This window comes from Amphiura filiformis, chromosome 19 (assembly GCF_039555335.1).
Source record: "Amphiura filiformis chromosome 19, Afil_fr2py, whole genome shotgun sequence".
NCBI classification, from domain to species: Eukaryota; Metazoa; Echinodermata; class Ophiuroidea; order Amphilepidida; family Amphiuridae; genus Amphiura; species Amphiura filiformis.
In genome coordinates, this window is record NC_092646.1 from 19166769 (window position 1) to 19182748 (window position 15980).

The 15980-nt window shown below is 35.5% G+C and overlaps 1 protein-coding gene across 1 annotated transcript in view; it reads right to left on the reverse strand.

Moving 5' to 3' along the window:
- Positions 1-15950, reverse strand: part of LOC140141018 (uncharacterized) — a 33163-nt gene extending 17213 nt beyond the window's left edge. The window contains exons 1-9 of the mRNA XM_072162795.1: positions 15899-15950; positions 15634-15756; positions 10663-10785; positions 9870-9992; positions 4221-4343; positions 3454-3576; positions 2546-2694; positions 2004-2112; positions 76-195 (exon numbers count right to left, since the gene is read on the reverse strand). Coding sequence (XP_072018896.1) covers positions 76-195; positions 2004-2112; positions 2546-2694; positions 3454-3576; positions 4221-4343; positions 9870-9992; positions 10663-10785; positions 15634-15727 — 964 coding nt within the window. The 5' untranslated portion in view covers positions 15728-15756; positions 15899-15950. The remainder of the gene's footprint in view (positions 1-75; positions 196-2003; positions 2113-2545; positions 2695-3453; positions 3577-4220; positions 4344-9869; positions 9993-10662; positions 10786-15633; positions 15757-15898) is intronic.
- Positions 15951-15980: the final 30 nt, after the last annotated feature.

The window sequence follows — 15980 nt, forward strand, 5'->3', positions numbered from 1 at the left end:
TCAGAAAGAAGAAATGTAAGGCAAAAAACTTGCAATAACCAACCATTAAACTTTAAAACTTTTTTTCCATGTTACCTGATACAAAGGCCTTCGTTGGAATCGAAACTTCAAATTGAACGTTATCAAGGTGATTCCCAATATCGTACGTCCGGGTATCACTTGTATCGTCCATGCTAGCTCTGAATATATAGGTATCTGAAAGTTAAACATAGGAATACATTAATATAGTATTACTATACTGTCGTTTCATAACGTTGTTTTGATATTTTGATGAAACTACAACATACATTTTGCTCCTCCATCAAAAATTGTGAGCAGGTTCGGAGCTCGATTCTAGAAGATGAGGAGGAGGAGTGACACAGGTCAAGAACGTATATAGGCACATAGGCACTATGAAAGAAAACGGCATGGGCCAATCAGCGGTTCACAACAGCTTATGAACAACAAGAGTGAAGGGTTACAGTAAAGTATCAGACACGTGACATGAGATGCTTATGCACTCTGCTCTTGTCAGATATGTCTCCGACTACTCCATCTGGTAGGCTATTCCAAACGTAAACTACAGTGTGGATCTCTCGATCACGTATACGATCCACTGCTCGGAAAAAAAGCATCACTTCCGGGAAATGTCAACAAGCCGTTTAGCAGGAAAAGCATTGGACCAAGTCATGGCGAAAGCTAAAGTAGTGAGTACTTGTTTAATGGATTTTTCAAGCAAATATATTTGAATTATGAATTTTAAATGACCCTGTATGCAAAGACTACTAAGACCAATCGCAACCAGTCAAAGTCCCCGTGTTTTTGTATGCTATGAATTCTCGCATATTCATGAGGGCCGATTGTTCCATCGTGCCGTGTCTAACAATCACGCCGGCGTTGCGTGCCTTCGCGTATACGCGAATGAGTTTCGCGTGTCTTGACGTTTACACGAAAGACCGTAAAACTACGTGGTACGTGTGTAGAAATTTCGCCTGTCGCATTTCATGGAACAATCAGCCCTCATTATAGGGCGATGCTGAGACTTTGAATGGTTGCGGATAGACTGTTATCTTTTTAGTTCATGGTCATATGGATCAGTTCAGTTTAGTTGTATTTCATTTCATATTGTTACAATTAAAGAATATTGAATGTAATGCAGAGTACATTTTTGCAATAAATTAGGCTACGGGCACACCAGATACAAGAGACTTGCGCCAACCCATCTGTCAATCAAAATGTAACCACCATGTATGTATTGCCTCGAAAATCACAATGTGACCTACTACCACGAAATGAGTGTAAAGTCGCAAGTTGGTAGTTTCGAGACATCCTGGCCTAATGAGTTGGTGTTTTGTGTTTTCCGCGCATCTGTACAAGCCAATAGTATGTCGTTCGAGAATAGCCAATTGTGCCCCCATTTACAAAGGACATAAAGACATACTACTGGCTTGAACAGGTGCGTAAGAAACAACGCCAACGCCAAGTTTCGAAACTACCAACTTGCGACTTAATGCTCATTTCGTGGTAGTATGTCACATATCTCCCAAGGCAAAGATATTTAGCCTCAATACGTTTGCACACTAAGTGTACAGTAGCATACCCGACAGGTTGAGGTCAATTTAAGAGCTATGATGATTGAATTGAATTGAACTATTCCATTGGAAATGAGACTTTATTCGCCGTCGAAGTGACGTAATTAATCGCATTAACTACCATGGCAATAGACTAATACAATTTTGACAATATCGCATGCACTACAACGTTCAAGCGGTACCAATGCATTGACCATTATGTCAAAGAAAGGCTGTTTACTCAAACCTGTAGGATTAGTATCTTTGAAAAGAGCGCTATTGTATTCAATCTATGTTTGCTGACATTCACAGGTGATTAGTGCTTGTAGTGCAGGGTGATCTATTCAAAATTTGTATTCATCTATTGCTATGGTAGTTAATCCGATTATGACGTCACATCGACGGCGAATTGGTTCACAGTGCGCTCAGCTTTTGATATTTTATGTTACTTACCAAAATACGTGTCTTCAATTCTGGTATTAGATATGTTGTTTATGTCAAAATAATCCAAAACATACTCGTCCCTTGAATTTACAAGTTCTTCTATTTTTGAATTGCAGACCTGTGTTTTGTGAAAGAAACATTTTTGAAGACCTATGTTACATGACAACACATTCCCGATGACTCTGAAGATGGTGGTAAGTGTCTATTGTCATGCAACCTGGAACATGACCCTATCCAATGATCTTAGGAATCTTGTTTAAAGTCTTCTTCCATGTATGTTGTATCATAAGTTGGAAATATGCTTTGCCCAATTTGTATAAACACCAGGCTTTTTAGTGTAGGCAGTGGCGGCTCGGGGTAGTGGGGTAGCATGGGAGAGAAGTCAGAACTCTTGTTCCACCAGTTTCCCCCAGTAAAAACCCACAATTACGAGCATTTCCATTATTTGCGGCAATTTTGCGCAAAATCCCCCCCCCCCCTCCTAGCAAAAAATCTCTTATTAAGCATTTGACTCTGATCAAATATCGAAGAAATAGCATTGCAATTCATACCTGATTATTCTCGCATGATCCAACAACCATCTCAATAGGGTTTACTTGATTGTCATTCAAAGTTGATGGGATGTCGTCATAGATGGCAGTAACTGTTTCTTCTAACGTTGTATGCCCCTTTTCAGTGGAATGCTCGGATTCTGTTAAGGCTGATTTACAAAAACATTGACTTTTTGGGTGGAATCTGTGCGGATTTTAGTAACTTGGGGAAAATAAGGGGAATTTGTGGGATTTGCCAAATTTTAGGATATTTTTGGACCTTGATGGATTGAGCTGCAACCCCTACGTCATTGCCTTGACCTGATCGTGGCATAAATAACCACTTCCTACATCGATGTTGTTGTAATCACATTTTTTATGATTTTACCTGTATATTAAAATTCGTCTCCATTGCAGTTTTATACCTAAACAATGCGATTATCGAATCAGGTAACTTTGCTTTAAAATTTTTCTCAAAACGGCTTTGAGACATACCAGGTTCTTTTTTTATTTAGCCTTACTGTATAGACCACTTGACATCATTGTTTATCGACAAAGGTAGGTGATAGGTGGTAGGTGACAAAAACAGTGGTAGGTGAGAAATGATTAAAACTACAAATAGTAGTACAGCAGAACCATGATAAAATAAAGCAAAATTAAAAAGAATTAAAAAGAAAAAGAAAAATTATATATATAATATGGTGGGCCCTGAGCAATCTACAATGCGTACGTACACTGCCGGGCAATGAACAATGGAAATTGCCATAATTCGCGCGCATAGTGCCAGGCAATGCCGTCACATGTCAAGTGTCAGAAGGAGAGCAAAACAAGGCGAAAAGTCTTAAAAGTAAAAACGTACGGTCCACGTGCTGCGTTTGGAATATCGCAATCCCTCTATTATGTATCAACAAACTTAGTATAGTTCTCACCTGAACATGCTTGTCCACTTCCTGTATAGCCGGTATTACACGTACACGTAAATGACCCAGCGGTATTAGCACAAGTAGCATTTGTATCACAGTTGTCAGTATCCAAATTACATTCATCCAAATCTATGTCATCAATCGTTAGTAAAAAAAACCAGATGTGAAGGCATCGTTAAAAAAAAAGACATCTTCAAAAACGCTCAATTATGTTGACATATTTAGTAAATGTAAATGTTGGTCCATCCAGTAACATAATTATATTTCTACTGAAACGAGTTAATTAAAAACTAAAGGTAATTAAAATCAAAAGCGATATGAAAACAAAATGTTACGTAAAAATAACAATACTGTTAAGTAGTTCAGATCGGTGATATAGTTTTAATAACATTACCATCGCATGTTACTCCATCTCCGCTATAGCCGTCATTACATGCACATGTGAACGAACCAACAGTATTGGTACATGAGGCAGCTGAACTGCAGTTGCTTGTATCAGCTGTGCATTCATACCAGTATATGAAAGTTTGTGCATTTTCAATTAACAATAACACTTGGGATAGTCGGCAGCCGGCCCATCGTGGGCAAGCAAGTTTGACCAGGCTTTGTAATTTCGACCGCGTGCATCGTTTTGATTCGCAACTTTTGAAAATGTACCAATTTTCATAGACTGGTATCAAATTGTCATAACAAGATCATGTTTTGGTGTAGGACGGATTATATAACTGAGAACTTTCTTTTCTATCTGAGCTGTCTAGTGTTAATAGCATTACCATAGCATGTAAACCCATCTCCACTATAACCGACATTACATGCACAAGTAAAAGAACCAACAGTATTGGTGCATGAGGAAGCAGAATGGCAGTCGTCTGTACCAGCTGTGCATTCATCTTCATCTAATAACCGATAAGATAAGAAAATAACGTGTTACTTGTAATGAAAGCAATTGATATAAGCTTGCAATACCGTATTGTTTCGTCATCATAGAACTTACGCAGGGGAAATACTTATTTTTCACCCTACTTGTCTTGTCCCGTGGGTTACATAAATGTGTTTGTAGGGGGGGCTATTTGTGCGACCTGTAGGCTATTTAAGAAGTAATATGACACATAATATCTTAGGTCGATTTCAAAACTGTGCAGCAAATAGTGTGTCTGGCTTTAGAATAGTCAGTCCGTTTCACAGCAAATTAAAAGTCAGGAGTAAATTACTATCATATACGAATCATTTTATGAATCCTTTATATGCTTTACGCTAGCTAGAGGAACAGTTTGCCTCAACTGTTAAAAAACACCTTCAGCACTTTAGGCAATGTGCACTCCCTTTTGTATCTAGGCGGTTATAGACAGATACGAAATCATTATGAATGGCCTGTGACTTAGATCAAAATTATGAAATGAGTTGGTTACCAGCTTAAGTGGCATATTTTCTAATTTCCTGCAGACGTGAAAGATGAAGGTCGGCCGCCATCAATAATATTTTGGGACATTGATAGGTTTTGATAACACTTTTCAATCACGACACTAAAAAATTCTCTGGAGCCCCCCGTTAAAAAATATGACCACCCCCTAAAAATCGCTCCAAAATCACCAAAAATATGTTTTAAAAAGCAGTTTTTCATCGCATTTCCAGGAAATATTGTAGGAAACTCCATAATTCAACAGGTCCCAAACAAATTGGTATTGAAAATACATATATTGGTGAATCTCCTCACAAATTTGCAGAAGCCAGCAATTTCATTAAGGTGGATTTTTCATAAACTCAATATAGCCATATTTTCAAAATGTCGAAAATGAGAAAAAATGCAAATTTTACCTAATTTCTAACTTAATTATTGCCTTTATTCAGGCTGAGTTTGATATAACCTTTTTAGATAAACATTTCCCATCCTTTGCCTATAGAAAAATGCTTTCTCTATTGTGGTATCTTTTTCCAATTTTTTTTAAGGGGTCTTTAAAATATTGCATTTTGCATCAGTTCGTAAATCAACAAAATCAAAATGAGCATATTAATATTGTCTAATACTATTTACAATCTGTATTATTCAGAAAGAAAATATTATATAACATCAGTATGTAGATTATTAATAACAACTGAGTACAAGTTTTTACCTAGAAGTGACTTTTTAATGTCCAAATATCCCATTTTTGGCTGTATTTGGTCAATAATTTACATTCATATGCCTATATACATACGCGCCACCTAACGGCGCGCTTGATTGTTTGAGACTAAACAACGGCGATATGGCCCAGCGTTTAGGACCGGCTGATTTACGTGAGGATTTCAGTTGGAGAAAAAATGGTATGATGAAGAAATAGTATAATATCACAAAATGTTCTGGTATAAGCGTGGTTTTCATGAATGAATCCCTAATAAATTAAATTTGATGTGTGAGAATTTGTTAGATTTTACTACATCCACTTGGTCCCATTATCATTTGGTACAATAACCATTTGCTTCTATTTACCATTTCGACCAAAACCCAATAGTCTAAGGGACCGTTCACAAACACTTGTTAGGGGGGGGCCTGATGCCAAAAAATTTCATCGCGAAAATTTTTCGGGCCCGCCTTTACAGACCTCAAAATGTCAGGCCCCCCGTTTTGACATGAAAATTATGGGTCAACCCCATAGAAAAGCATATAAATTCAATTTTCACGGGAAAATTTGTGGTCATTTTTTTCAAGGCCCCCCCAGGAGGATCAACATTTTTCAGGCCCCCACCTTTTTGCATCAGCCCACCCTCCCAACAAGTGTTTGTGAACGGTCCCTAATAACCAAAAAGTCTAAAACCATTTATTCCAATGAACCATTTGGTCTAATACCCATCTGATCTATAACCATTAAGTCTAATAGCCATTTGGTCTAATATTACCCTTTTGGTATACAAACCATTTGGTCTAACAAGCATTTAGTCTACTAATTAATTGGTCTACTAACCGATTGGTCTAATCATACTGCAGTTACTGTCCGTTTTCCTATACACAATACACAGTGCTCTTTCCCATTGACGCGTGACCTCTACAAATAGCCTAAGTTAAAAGTATGGGGATATGCCTAGTTAACGTCGCTGTGTGAAAAATAACCGGCCAATATTAAAAGTACTCTTCTAAAATTCTAGACAATATAGTTTTGTAACATGTCCTAAATTTTTAGCTAATTTAGATGTTTGGAAATATGCGTACTTTGGTTTTTAGGAAGGATATGTAAACGACAGATAACACCAAAAATATGAAGAAATTATTTCCAAACCGTGTTAAGTCTGCAAACCACCATGTTTCTCATTTTCAAGAACGCTGGTTAACAATAAGCACGTATTGTCCCATTTCGTAAACAAAGACCACACAGATTTGTTCTCTAGCGCTCGCTTTATAATCGTTCACCCAACTGAAAGTATAATCCCAGCTCATTGCTCCATTGTACGTGTAAAGCAGACATATATGTTGTGTGTATTTAACCAGAGAAGATATGATTTAATCAGTTGAGCTGTTATCTTGGTTTAATAGCTTTTAATGGGGTTTAAGTCCTGCAAAGGTCGAGTTGAATTCTACTGTAGACATGACTGCATCATGTAGCACGTGTGAGGCTATGTAGGCGCAATGATGCTACTACACATGATGAGGTCATAGGCCGGGGTTACCGTGGTCGTATAAAAAGCAGGATGCCTTTGCTTGTTTCATAAACAGGGATTATATAAACAGGCCTATAATACATGTAGTATTCCAACAGCTTCCAACTCTATGCAAATGACGTAAACAGGCAAACCTATTTTGTTTTAATGTTTGGAGTTGCAGGTAACTCGTACTGGCCAATGTCCCATGCCTGTGGCACCCCCGGTGATGCATGATGAGTCCAGTGTCGGTTCTATTATTTATATACCTTGTAAAGACCAGAAAAGAAGCACATATAGCCCGGCAAAATGTCACTTTTAATACATGCAGGCCACATGTCTTCTTCTTATTTTTTTGGTACATTATAAACAATAATAAACAATATTAATTCTGAGAATTCCGAGGAATAATGCATAAGTTTTGATGAATGTAGTATGTTTATACACATGCTCGTCTCATTTACATATATTTACAGCCCGTAACCAGTTGTAGACGAATTTTTTGGCAAATACACGACATAGTATTAGACTAAACTGGTTATTAGACCATACGGTTAATAGACCAAACAGTTATTAGGTCAGAAGGTAATTAGGCCAAATTGTTCATAATAAAATATTAGACCACATGGTTATTAGTCTATATGGTCAGTAGACATACTGGTTATTGGACCAAACAATATTAACTAAATGATTATAGACTATGATGATTATTAGACGTGGTAATTAGCCTTTCTGGTACTAGACCTTTTGTATATACAGACTTGATATTTAGTATGGAATATTTTTTTCCAAAATTCCAAGACTGGTCTGGAAGGTGTCTGCATAAACCGCACAGACTAAATATTAATCAGGGTGTGTCGGGAGATGGTGTAACATAATTTTTTGACAGAAAATGTGCTTTCCAAATTCCATTAGTTTACATTATGGCGCTCATAATGTAGTGAATTAGTCTAAAATGGCGGTTTTAAGGAGACTGAATTGGATTTTTGTGGGGGTAAAATTTCTGAATTTGAGCAACATTATTGTCAAATTTATTGAGGTTTAAGGTGATGTTTACTGAACCTTAATACCAATAAGTATTCATTAGAACTGAAATGCACTTGTAATTTACCCGTTTTGAAAGTGGAAGTAGCTTTAAAAATATGGCTTTTAAAAGTGGTACGCACCCAGCAAGTTTGAATGCCCCCCTGGGGCCAGATGAAATGTTATAATCTTACTGTACACAAAGAAGCAGCGTGAGTTCATTGGACAATAACAAAACAATTTTGCATTAAGTCCGAAATTCCAGCCCAGTTCTTGAATTTTGTGAGAAAATATTCCATACTAAATGTCAAGTCTGTAGATAAAATGGGTATTAGACCAAATGGTATTAGACCAAATGGCAATAGACTTGATACCTGATAAAGTCCCTGAATGCGTGAGTTTCACACTCAATGAGATATTGAGATATTGTAAACGTACATCATTACATGTACATATTCAGATTCAATTTTAGACCCTGCTTAAACTACCTGTACATGTTATTTGGTAAATTTGCCTTTGAAAAGAAATGAAAATTCCATTGCATTGGTAGTAGATAATATGATGTATGGTGTGGTGTTTGTTTTGTTTTGTTATAAATGTTTTTTTAACTACAGATTAGTCTATTTTATTTAAAATATGATTTATTACCTAAACAGTGTAATGTTTGTTGCAAATTCCACTTTCGAAAATATGTTAAAAGACACAAATTCCTTGGAAAAAACAAATTCCATTAACACAAAACAAACACATTCTGTTATATTTCTAAAATCAGCAATTAAAATAATTTATTATCATATCAATCTAGGAAACCCAAGTTTCATATCATTAGTTTGCAGGGAGATTCATATGCAAATTCCATGAAAATTACCAAATTCCACTATAATAAACGAGCAAAATCCACTTGAAAATACTTATCAAACTCAAATCAATAATAACCTTGGTTGAGAATTGAAGCCGTATTGTGAATGTAAAATAATTAGTATGTTTATACAGTCGAAAACGTTAATTAAGTCTACAAATAAACAAGCAAAAAACGGAAAATCCACCAAAATCAACAAACTCCCCTACAGTATAGGAAAAAAGTACCACGCTAATTCAAACATATTTCAAAAGTACAACATGTTGGTTATATTATCCAAAAGGTTTGATCCAAAGTTAGCCTGAATATAGCAGAAAATGTGATTTGAAAATGTTCTTTTTTCGCTACTTTCAAAATTATGAAAAATCCTGTTTTTGCCCAAATTCCACCATTATTTTACGTAATTATATCAAAAGAATTATTTTTTTCTGAATAAGTCATCTTATAAAGCATGGTTCAATTTCAATATGTTCAACTTTCTGTCAGACCCAGGTTATTTCAAAGTACATTTTCATGAGTTCAAATGTTGGGCATTTTTAAGCCATATCAATTCTGAGGCAGGTCAAAAGAGGGCCAATTTTAGGGGGGTCATGGAATTTCCCCCAGGGGAGTCACCTGATTTTTTTACTATCATAGTTGTGAACCATCTGACCTAACTAGACTAAGTACCAAATACCATTGGATTTGGCTGACCTTCATCTTTCAGCTTTGTGTACAGGCCACATGGTGCTTAGAAAATATGCCACTTAAACGCAAACTTCCCCTGTTTAAATAGCACCAGTTTACTAGCATTCTCTCTTTAAATTACAGTCTTTTGTGGAAGTGTTGGGTACAGGTCATCATCCTCATCATAATCATCATAATTAACATCACCGTTGCCATCGTCGTCATCATCGTCACAGCATCATGTATAAACAAACTTGTTTCTCACCTAAACATGATTGTCCACTTCCTGTATAGCCGGCATTACACGAACACGTAAATGACCCGGCGGTATTAGCACAAGCAGCATTTGTATCACAGTCATCAGTACTCAAACTGCATTCATTCAAATCTGTACAAAAGTGTATGAAAAGATTTTTCAAACTTTGTAAGATTCGGTTACCAATTGTGACCTAATGCTAATGCTTAAATTGACATCCTACTTTATACTTTAACAAATGAAAATATCATCAAATGTAAGCACATAATTTCTTAATTTTCTTGATATTTATGTAGTTATATTTTGCCAATATCTTAAATCAAGAAAAATAAGTATAAAAACCTGAACTTGCCGTATGGAACATTTACAATTTATACGATCAATGACTGACGTATAATTTCTGTTATGGAATACACGTATTCACATGCATGAACATTTTAAATTATTTACAATACACACGATCATTTTCAAAGCTGGATGTCATTTAATTATCAACGTTTTAACTAAAATGATTCACCAAAGTTATGGTTTACGTCATTGTTAAGACCAAATGTCAATGTAAAATATGTTTTGAAATGTTTAAAAATTCAGTTTGAAAGTAAATAAATAGAAAATAAATCAATAAATCAATAAATCAATAAATCAATAAATCAATAAATCAATAAATCAATAAATCAATAAATCAAAAATAAATAAATAAATAAATAAATATATAAATAAATAAATAAATACATAAATGAATAAATAAATAAATAAACAAACAAACAAACAAACAAACATAAATACCATAAAGCAGTCTTACCTGTGCATGACATTCCATCTCCACTATAGCCGGCATTACATGCACATGTGAAAGAACCAACGGTATTAGTGCACGTAGCCCAAACGTGACAGTTGTCAGTGTTTGCAGTGCATTCATTGATATCTGGTGACATCCAAAACAAACAAACAATCGGACAAATGTCTTTAAAGTAACATTAACCATTCCTCCAATGAAGAAAAATTATCAGAAAAATATTTTTGGAGGTGTTTTATTTACCGCAATGTACATAAAATGCTGCATTGTATTAAAGGGAGTCTCCGGAAATCATAACATTATGATTTTATATTTAAAAAAAATAATTATCAAGCACGAATCACGTGGTTTTATTTTAAAAAACCTACTCATGTTGACCATAAAACGAATAAAAACAGTCGGCTCTCAACACGCGATATTCAAACTTCCGCGCCGTCAGTTTAAGGGTACTACACCCCTCGATAAAATTGTGTCTATTTTTGCATTTTTCTCAAAAACTAATAACACACTGGTAACAAAAGTTATGTGTATTATAGGGGCAAGGAATCCAATTACTACACTGGAATTTCAGTGACCCAAAATAAGCGGTTCGTTATTTATGATAAAAAATAAGGTACCGCTAGGATGTACCTCATTTCCTATCATATATGCTGAACCGCTTGTCTTGAGTTACTGAAATTTCAGTGTAGTAATTGGATCCCTTGCCCCAATAATATACATAACTTTTGTTACCAGTGTGTTATTATTTTTTGAGAAAAATGCAAAAATAGTCACAAATTTACCACAGGGTGTAGTACCCCTTAATCATAGTGAAATAAGTCATCCACGATCTGATTTCATATAGAAGTGACTTTAGAACAAACTAATTTTTTGATGGATCATGGGTGAAATTTGTTTGTTCATATGTTTTATCTTCAGGATTAATGTAAAGGAATTACAAGAAAGGTTGTAGTGATTGATGATCTTACCAACTGGAATGATAAAATGCTAGAATTATAGGGCCGATAAATGATCCCTGAGGTACGCCATAATCCACATCTTAAGAATATTACGAGTAAACAATATCCGTATAACAACATTCTTGATACAATATGCGTGCATGTCTTTTCGGAAGTGTATAGGTGGCATACCTTATTGAAGTGACAATATTTGCCGAGATCCATGTGGATATATAAATAAATCAGAAATTTCTAACTTTGCCTGAATCCAATATTGAATATCATCACATCTGACCTCCCATAACAGCTACGTTACTTAAGTGTATCTGCTACGTTACTTACGTGTAGATACTACATTTTTACGTAGGGCTCAAATCATTGACATGTAAGGACTTGTCTCCCAATGCAAAAGGTGTTCCTGTTACATAACTTATTTGCAAATGACAGATATATATAACTATAGACTGCACAAAAAAGTAACTCGGCAGTTATACATACGCGTACAGCTTCAGAACTAATAATTGCTTTCACACAATAAATGGCTTATTTACATGCATTTTGATACCCCATTTGTCCAATGTCGGTCAATATTAACAACACAGTACTGAATGGTGTTTTAAAGAAAAATACCCGAATTTCAAAGTTGCAATTTACAGCGATTAATAGATATTATGCAAGTATTGTGGTACGTATATTCCGCTATTAGAGACCTTGCGGAATGAAGTTACTTTAACTTTAACTTTAACGTCTAGAGGATTATAGAGGATTATGTATTCAAAACCACTCTGCCATTAAAGCCGCTTGAAGTTAAAGTTAACGCGAGAATCTATAGTGTGCCGTAAATTATGATGAAATACGTCATACTTTAGAACAATAGTTTGCCTATTTCCTCATAGACTACATAATTACCACTTATGTATTATCTAGTTAATAGACCAATTATTGGAAATCTAATTTGGTTTGGGTAAAAAACATGCTACATGTTGCTGAAAATTACTGATTGAATTAAATCAAAATAAATTTTGTTCCAAACGTCACACTTGATAAATAATTGTGTGTGTGCTCATGACGTACACCAAATCAGCTTGCGGAACCAAGTTTTTGGCTTGACTTCAACGCCAAGGGGATTAAGTTCCCGTAAAATGGTCTGGTTTTACTTGAGCCAGCAGTGTACGATACTTCTGGAAGAGTAAAGCAGGTGCATAACATTTTTATATATAACATGTCATAGGTTATGCCTGGTAAGAGAGAGAGAGAGAGAGAGAGGGGTAGGGAGGAGGAGAGGGAGGGCATTGGAAGTGGACAGGGAGGTGCTTTGCTGGTAGCCAGTGGGGGGCTCCCCCGTGGGACATCTTCTCTTCCTTCTTGACCCTTCCCTTTTGGATGCTGGCCGCCGTGATATTTTACGCTTTTAGGCCTTTTTCTGCCATTTTAAGCCCATTTTTGTAAAAACGTTTCCCTTTGAGAATCGGCCCACGCCCTCCTAACAGAAAAACCCTGACAAAATCACTGGGGGGGGAAACAGGAGTGCGAGTGGGTAATTATATGAGGTCAAGTTTGAGAGAGCGAGTACAGATAGAGGGGAGAAGGAGGGAAAATAAGGAGAATGCAGGAAGGGGAAACAGGAGGGGAAGGGGAGAGAGATTCAGAAGGAGGGAAAGAAATAAAGAATATGTATTTCATTAGGCTTTGCGAAGTAAATTGGAATATGGAATTGACAAAGCTGACGAGCCTTTATTAAATAATTATATATATATATATAGGCCTATAACTATCGTAAGAATATTAATTGAAACGTATAGGGCCTAGCTAGTTTCAAAATAATATGATAAGGAGATTAACGCTGGGTCCCGACATAATCCATGTTGAGTGGTATCGCGAGTTCATTCATGTTTACTCAAACGAAGCTCTTAAGGTAGAGTCTTTTGTCTTGAAGTGGGACTAATAACCATTTGACTAAACAAAAGAGAGAAATTTGGATGTAGTTGGTAACAAGCTCTTACACATACCCTTCTTTTGAACGCACATTGATACACATGTCCCGAGTTTAAGCAACAAGACGCTGATGGTACAGAAACCAATCTGACGTTCGCGTTGAAGTGAATTTGAGCAAGAAATCCAATCAATATTTTTGAAGTTGCCGTTAAAGTTCCAGTAACTTCATTCCGCAAACTCTCTATTATCTTCGCGCTGACTTCAAATCAATACAAAAAGCTTTTACAAAAACTTTTCAATTCGAGTATTTTTTCTTTCAAAACACTGCTGTGTTATTAATATTGAAAGAAATGGGCGTAAATAAATAACCCTTCTTTCCATGTTGAAATATTATAAACACAATTATTAGTTCTGAAGCTATAGTTGTATTTATAGCAGCTGTATTAGTTTTTGTACGGTCTTTACTAAAATGTCACGCACATACGGAACAAGTTAAATGACCCATATAGTTGTATTGAAAAAAAGTATTGAAAACCTCGGGCGGCATGTTCATTGATTGAGATCGCAACTCATCTCTTAATGAAGTCTGCTTGGCTTTACACGTCATTGATCAAGTCATAGTATCTCATTTTAATTAAGTTAATAAAACAATGCATTAAGTGTACCCAAACCCACATAAAATGAATTTGAATAAAAGAATAAGTGTATTATTTTACGCCAAAAATAGTGATACCGCCCGTGTTATATGAGACGACAGATGACGCCAGCGGCTGAAACAATTCTTTTATTCTCAATCATAAACACTTCGATTCAAATTAAAAATATTTATCAAAAGTATACCATCCATAACAAAGGCAATATAAAAGCAATATATATAATCTAATCTATGTCTGTAAATCAATACCAAAAATCAATACTGATATAAAATTGGATCGATTGAGCCCATATTTATTGGTCGAGCTATGAGTTTAAAAATATTGGACGAGACGTAGTCGAGTCCAATATTTTAAAACTCATAGCGAGACCAATAAATATTGAGTAAAGCATCAATTTTATCATTATTATGTTTTGGATCCAATATTTTCACACACTTGGATCCATCAAAACATAATAATGTAAAAATGTGGATTCATCAAGGTTTTGTTTTTTCAGCAATAGCTCAAAATACAATTGATAGATTAAGAAGACTTTTGTAACTCTCGGTTAACATGGCTAAATAGTTTAAATAAGATATAAAGAAGCCAGGAAAAACTACTGACGTATCTAATCACGCTGGGTTTGCGTATTCATTATATGTGACGTGTCATGTCAAAAGGAGACACTTTTGGGCAGGTTATGAATTTTGAGGTTTTTACATATCTTAAATATAGAGATATTTTGCTTCACAACGCCGTTTTCCCAAATGAATTTGGACATTCCTAAGCAAAGATATTGAGTTCGGAAGTTATGGTATTATAAAATTGGAAATTGAGATATCGGCCTTTAAAAATATTATTGACAATGTTGAGAGTGGAATTAACTTGAAAAATGTCTCAAAAAATACAAGATGCCAGTTACATTCCGGTCTGAAACTATCAGACAATATTTTTAACATTAATAACATCACAAATTAGCAACAAACCCAAATTGTGAAAAAATCACCCACCAGCAGATTTTTGGCTATTTCTCCATTTACGATCCTGCCCAAAAGTGTCTCCTTTTGACATGATACGTCACATATGGTTAATATTTAGATTCATGAAAAAGCTTTGACCTAGCACCTAGCGGATACTTGCATTAAATTAAACTTTACAGTCTAATACATTATATTTTGACTGTTTCATTGTTATGCTTGTTCTGGTGATTGAGTGGGATCCTTCGCAATAGTCTGATGAATGCCGCACTTTTTAAATGCAGCAGACCAACACGATCCCGGGAACACGACCAACAGATGCGAGTGAAACATCCAGATTGATAATTCTATAGAATCACGAAGTTGGTTATCCCTGTCTTCTAATTTCGATGCCCCGGCTATGGTTATTAATAATACAGAAATATGTAAACTTTGTTTGTGTCAAATTCACAACTTGACGCGCGTGTAAATAATTGCAGCTGTAACTCTCACCTGTACACGTGACTCCGTCACCGTCATATCCAGTTATACAGGCACAAGTAAAGCTACCAATCTCATTGGTACATGTTGCCATAGGATGACACATTCCAGGATTAGAAGCACATTCATCTACATCTAAAAGAAGATGAGTGAGTGGTAAATTGTTATACATGGTATATGTATTAAGAAAATTTCAAATTAAAGAGTCATCAATGGCTAAAAGATTGAGATTTTGGGAGATATGCAAACAACTTAGATCTAAACACTTGACTCTCACCTGTACACGTGAATCCATCACCTTGATATCCAGTTATACAGGCACAAGTAAAACTACCAACCTGATTGGTACATGTTGCAAA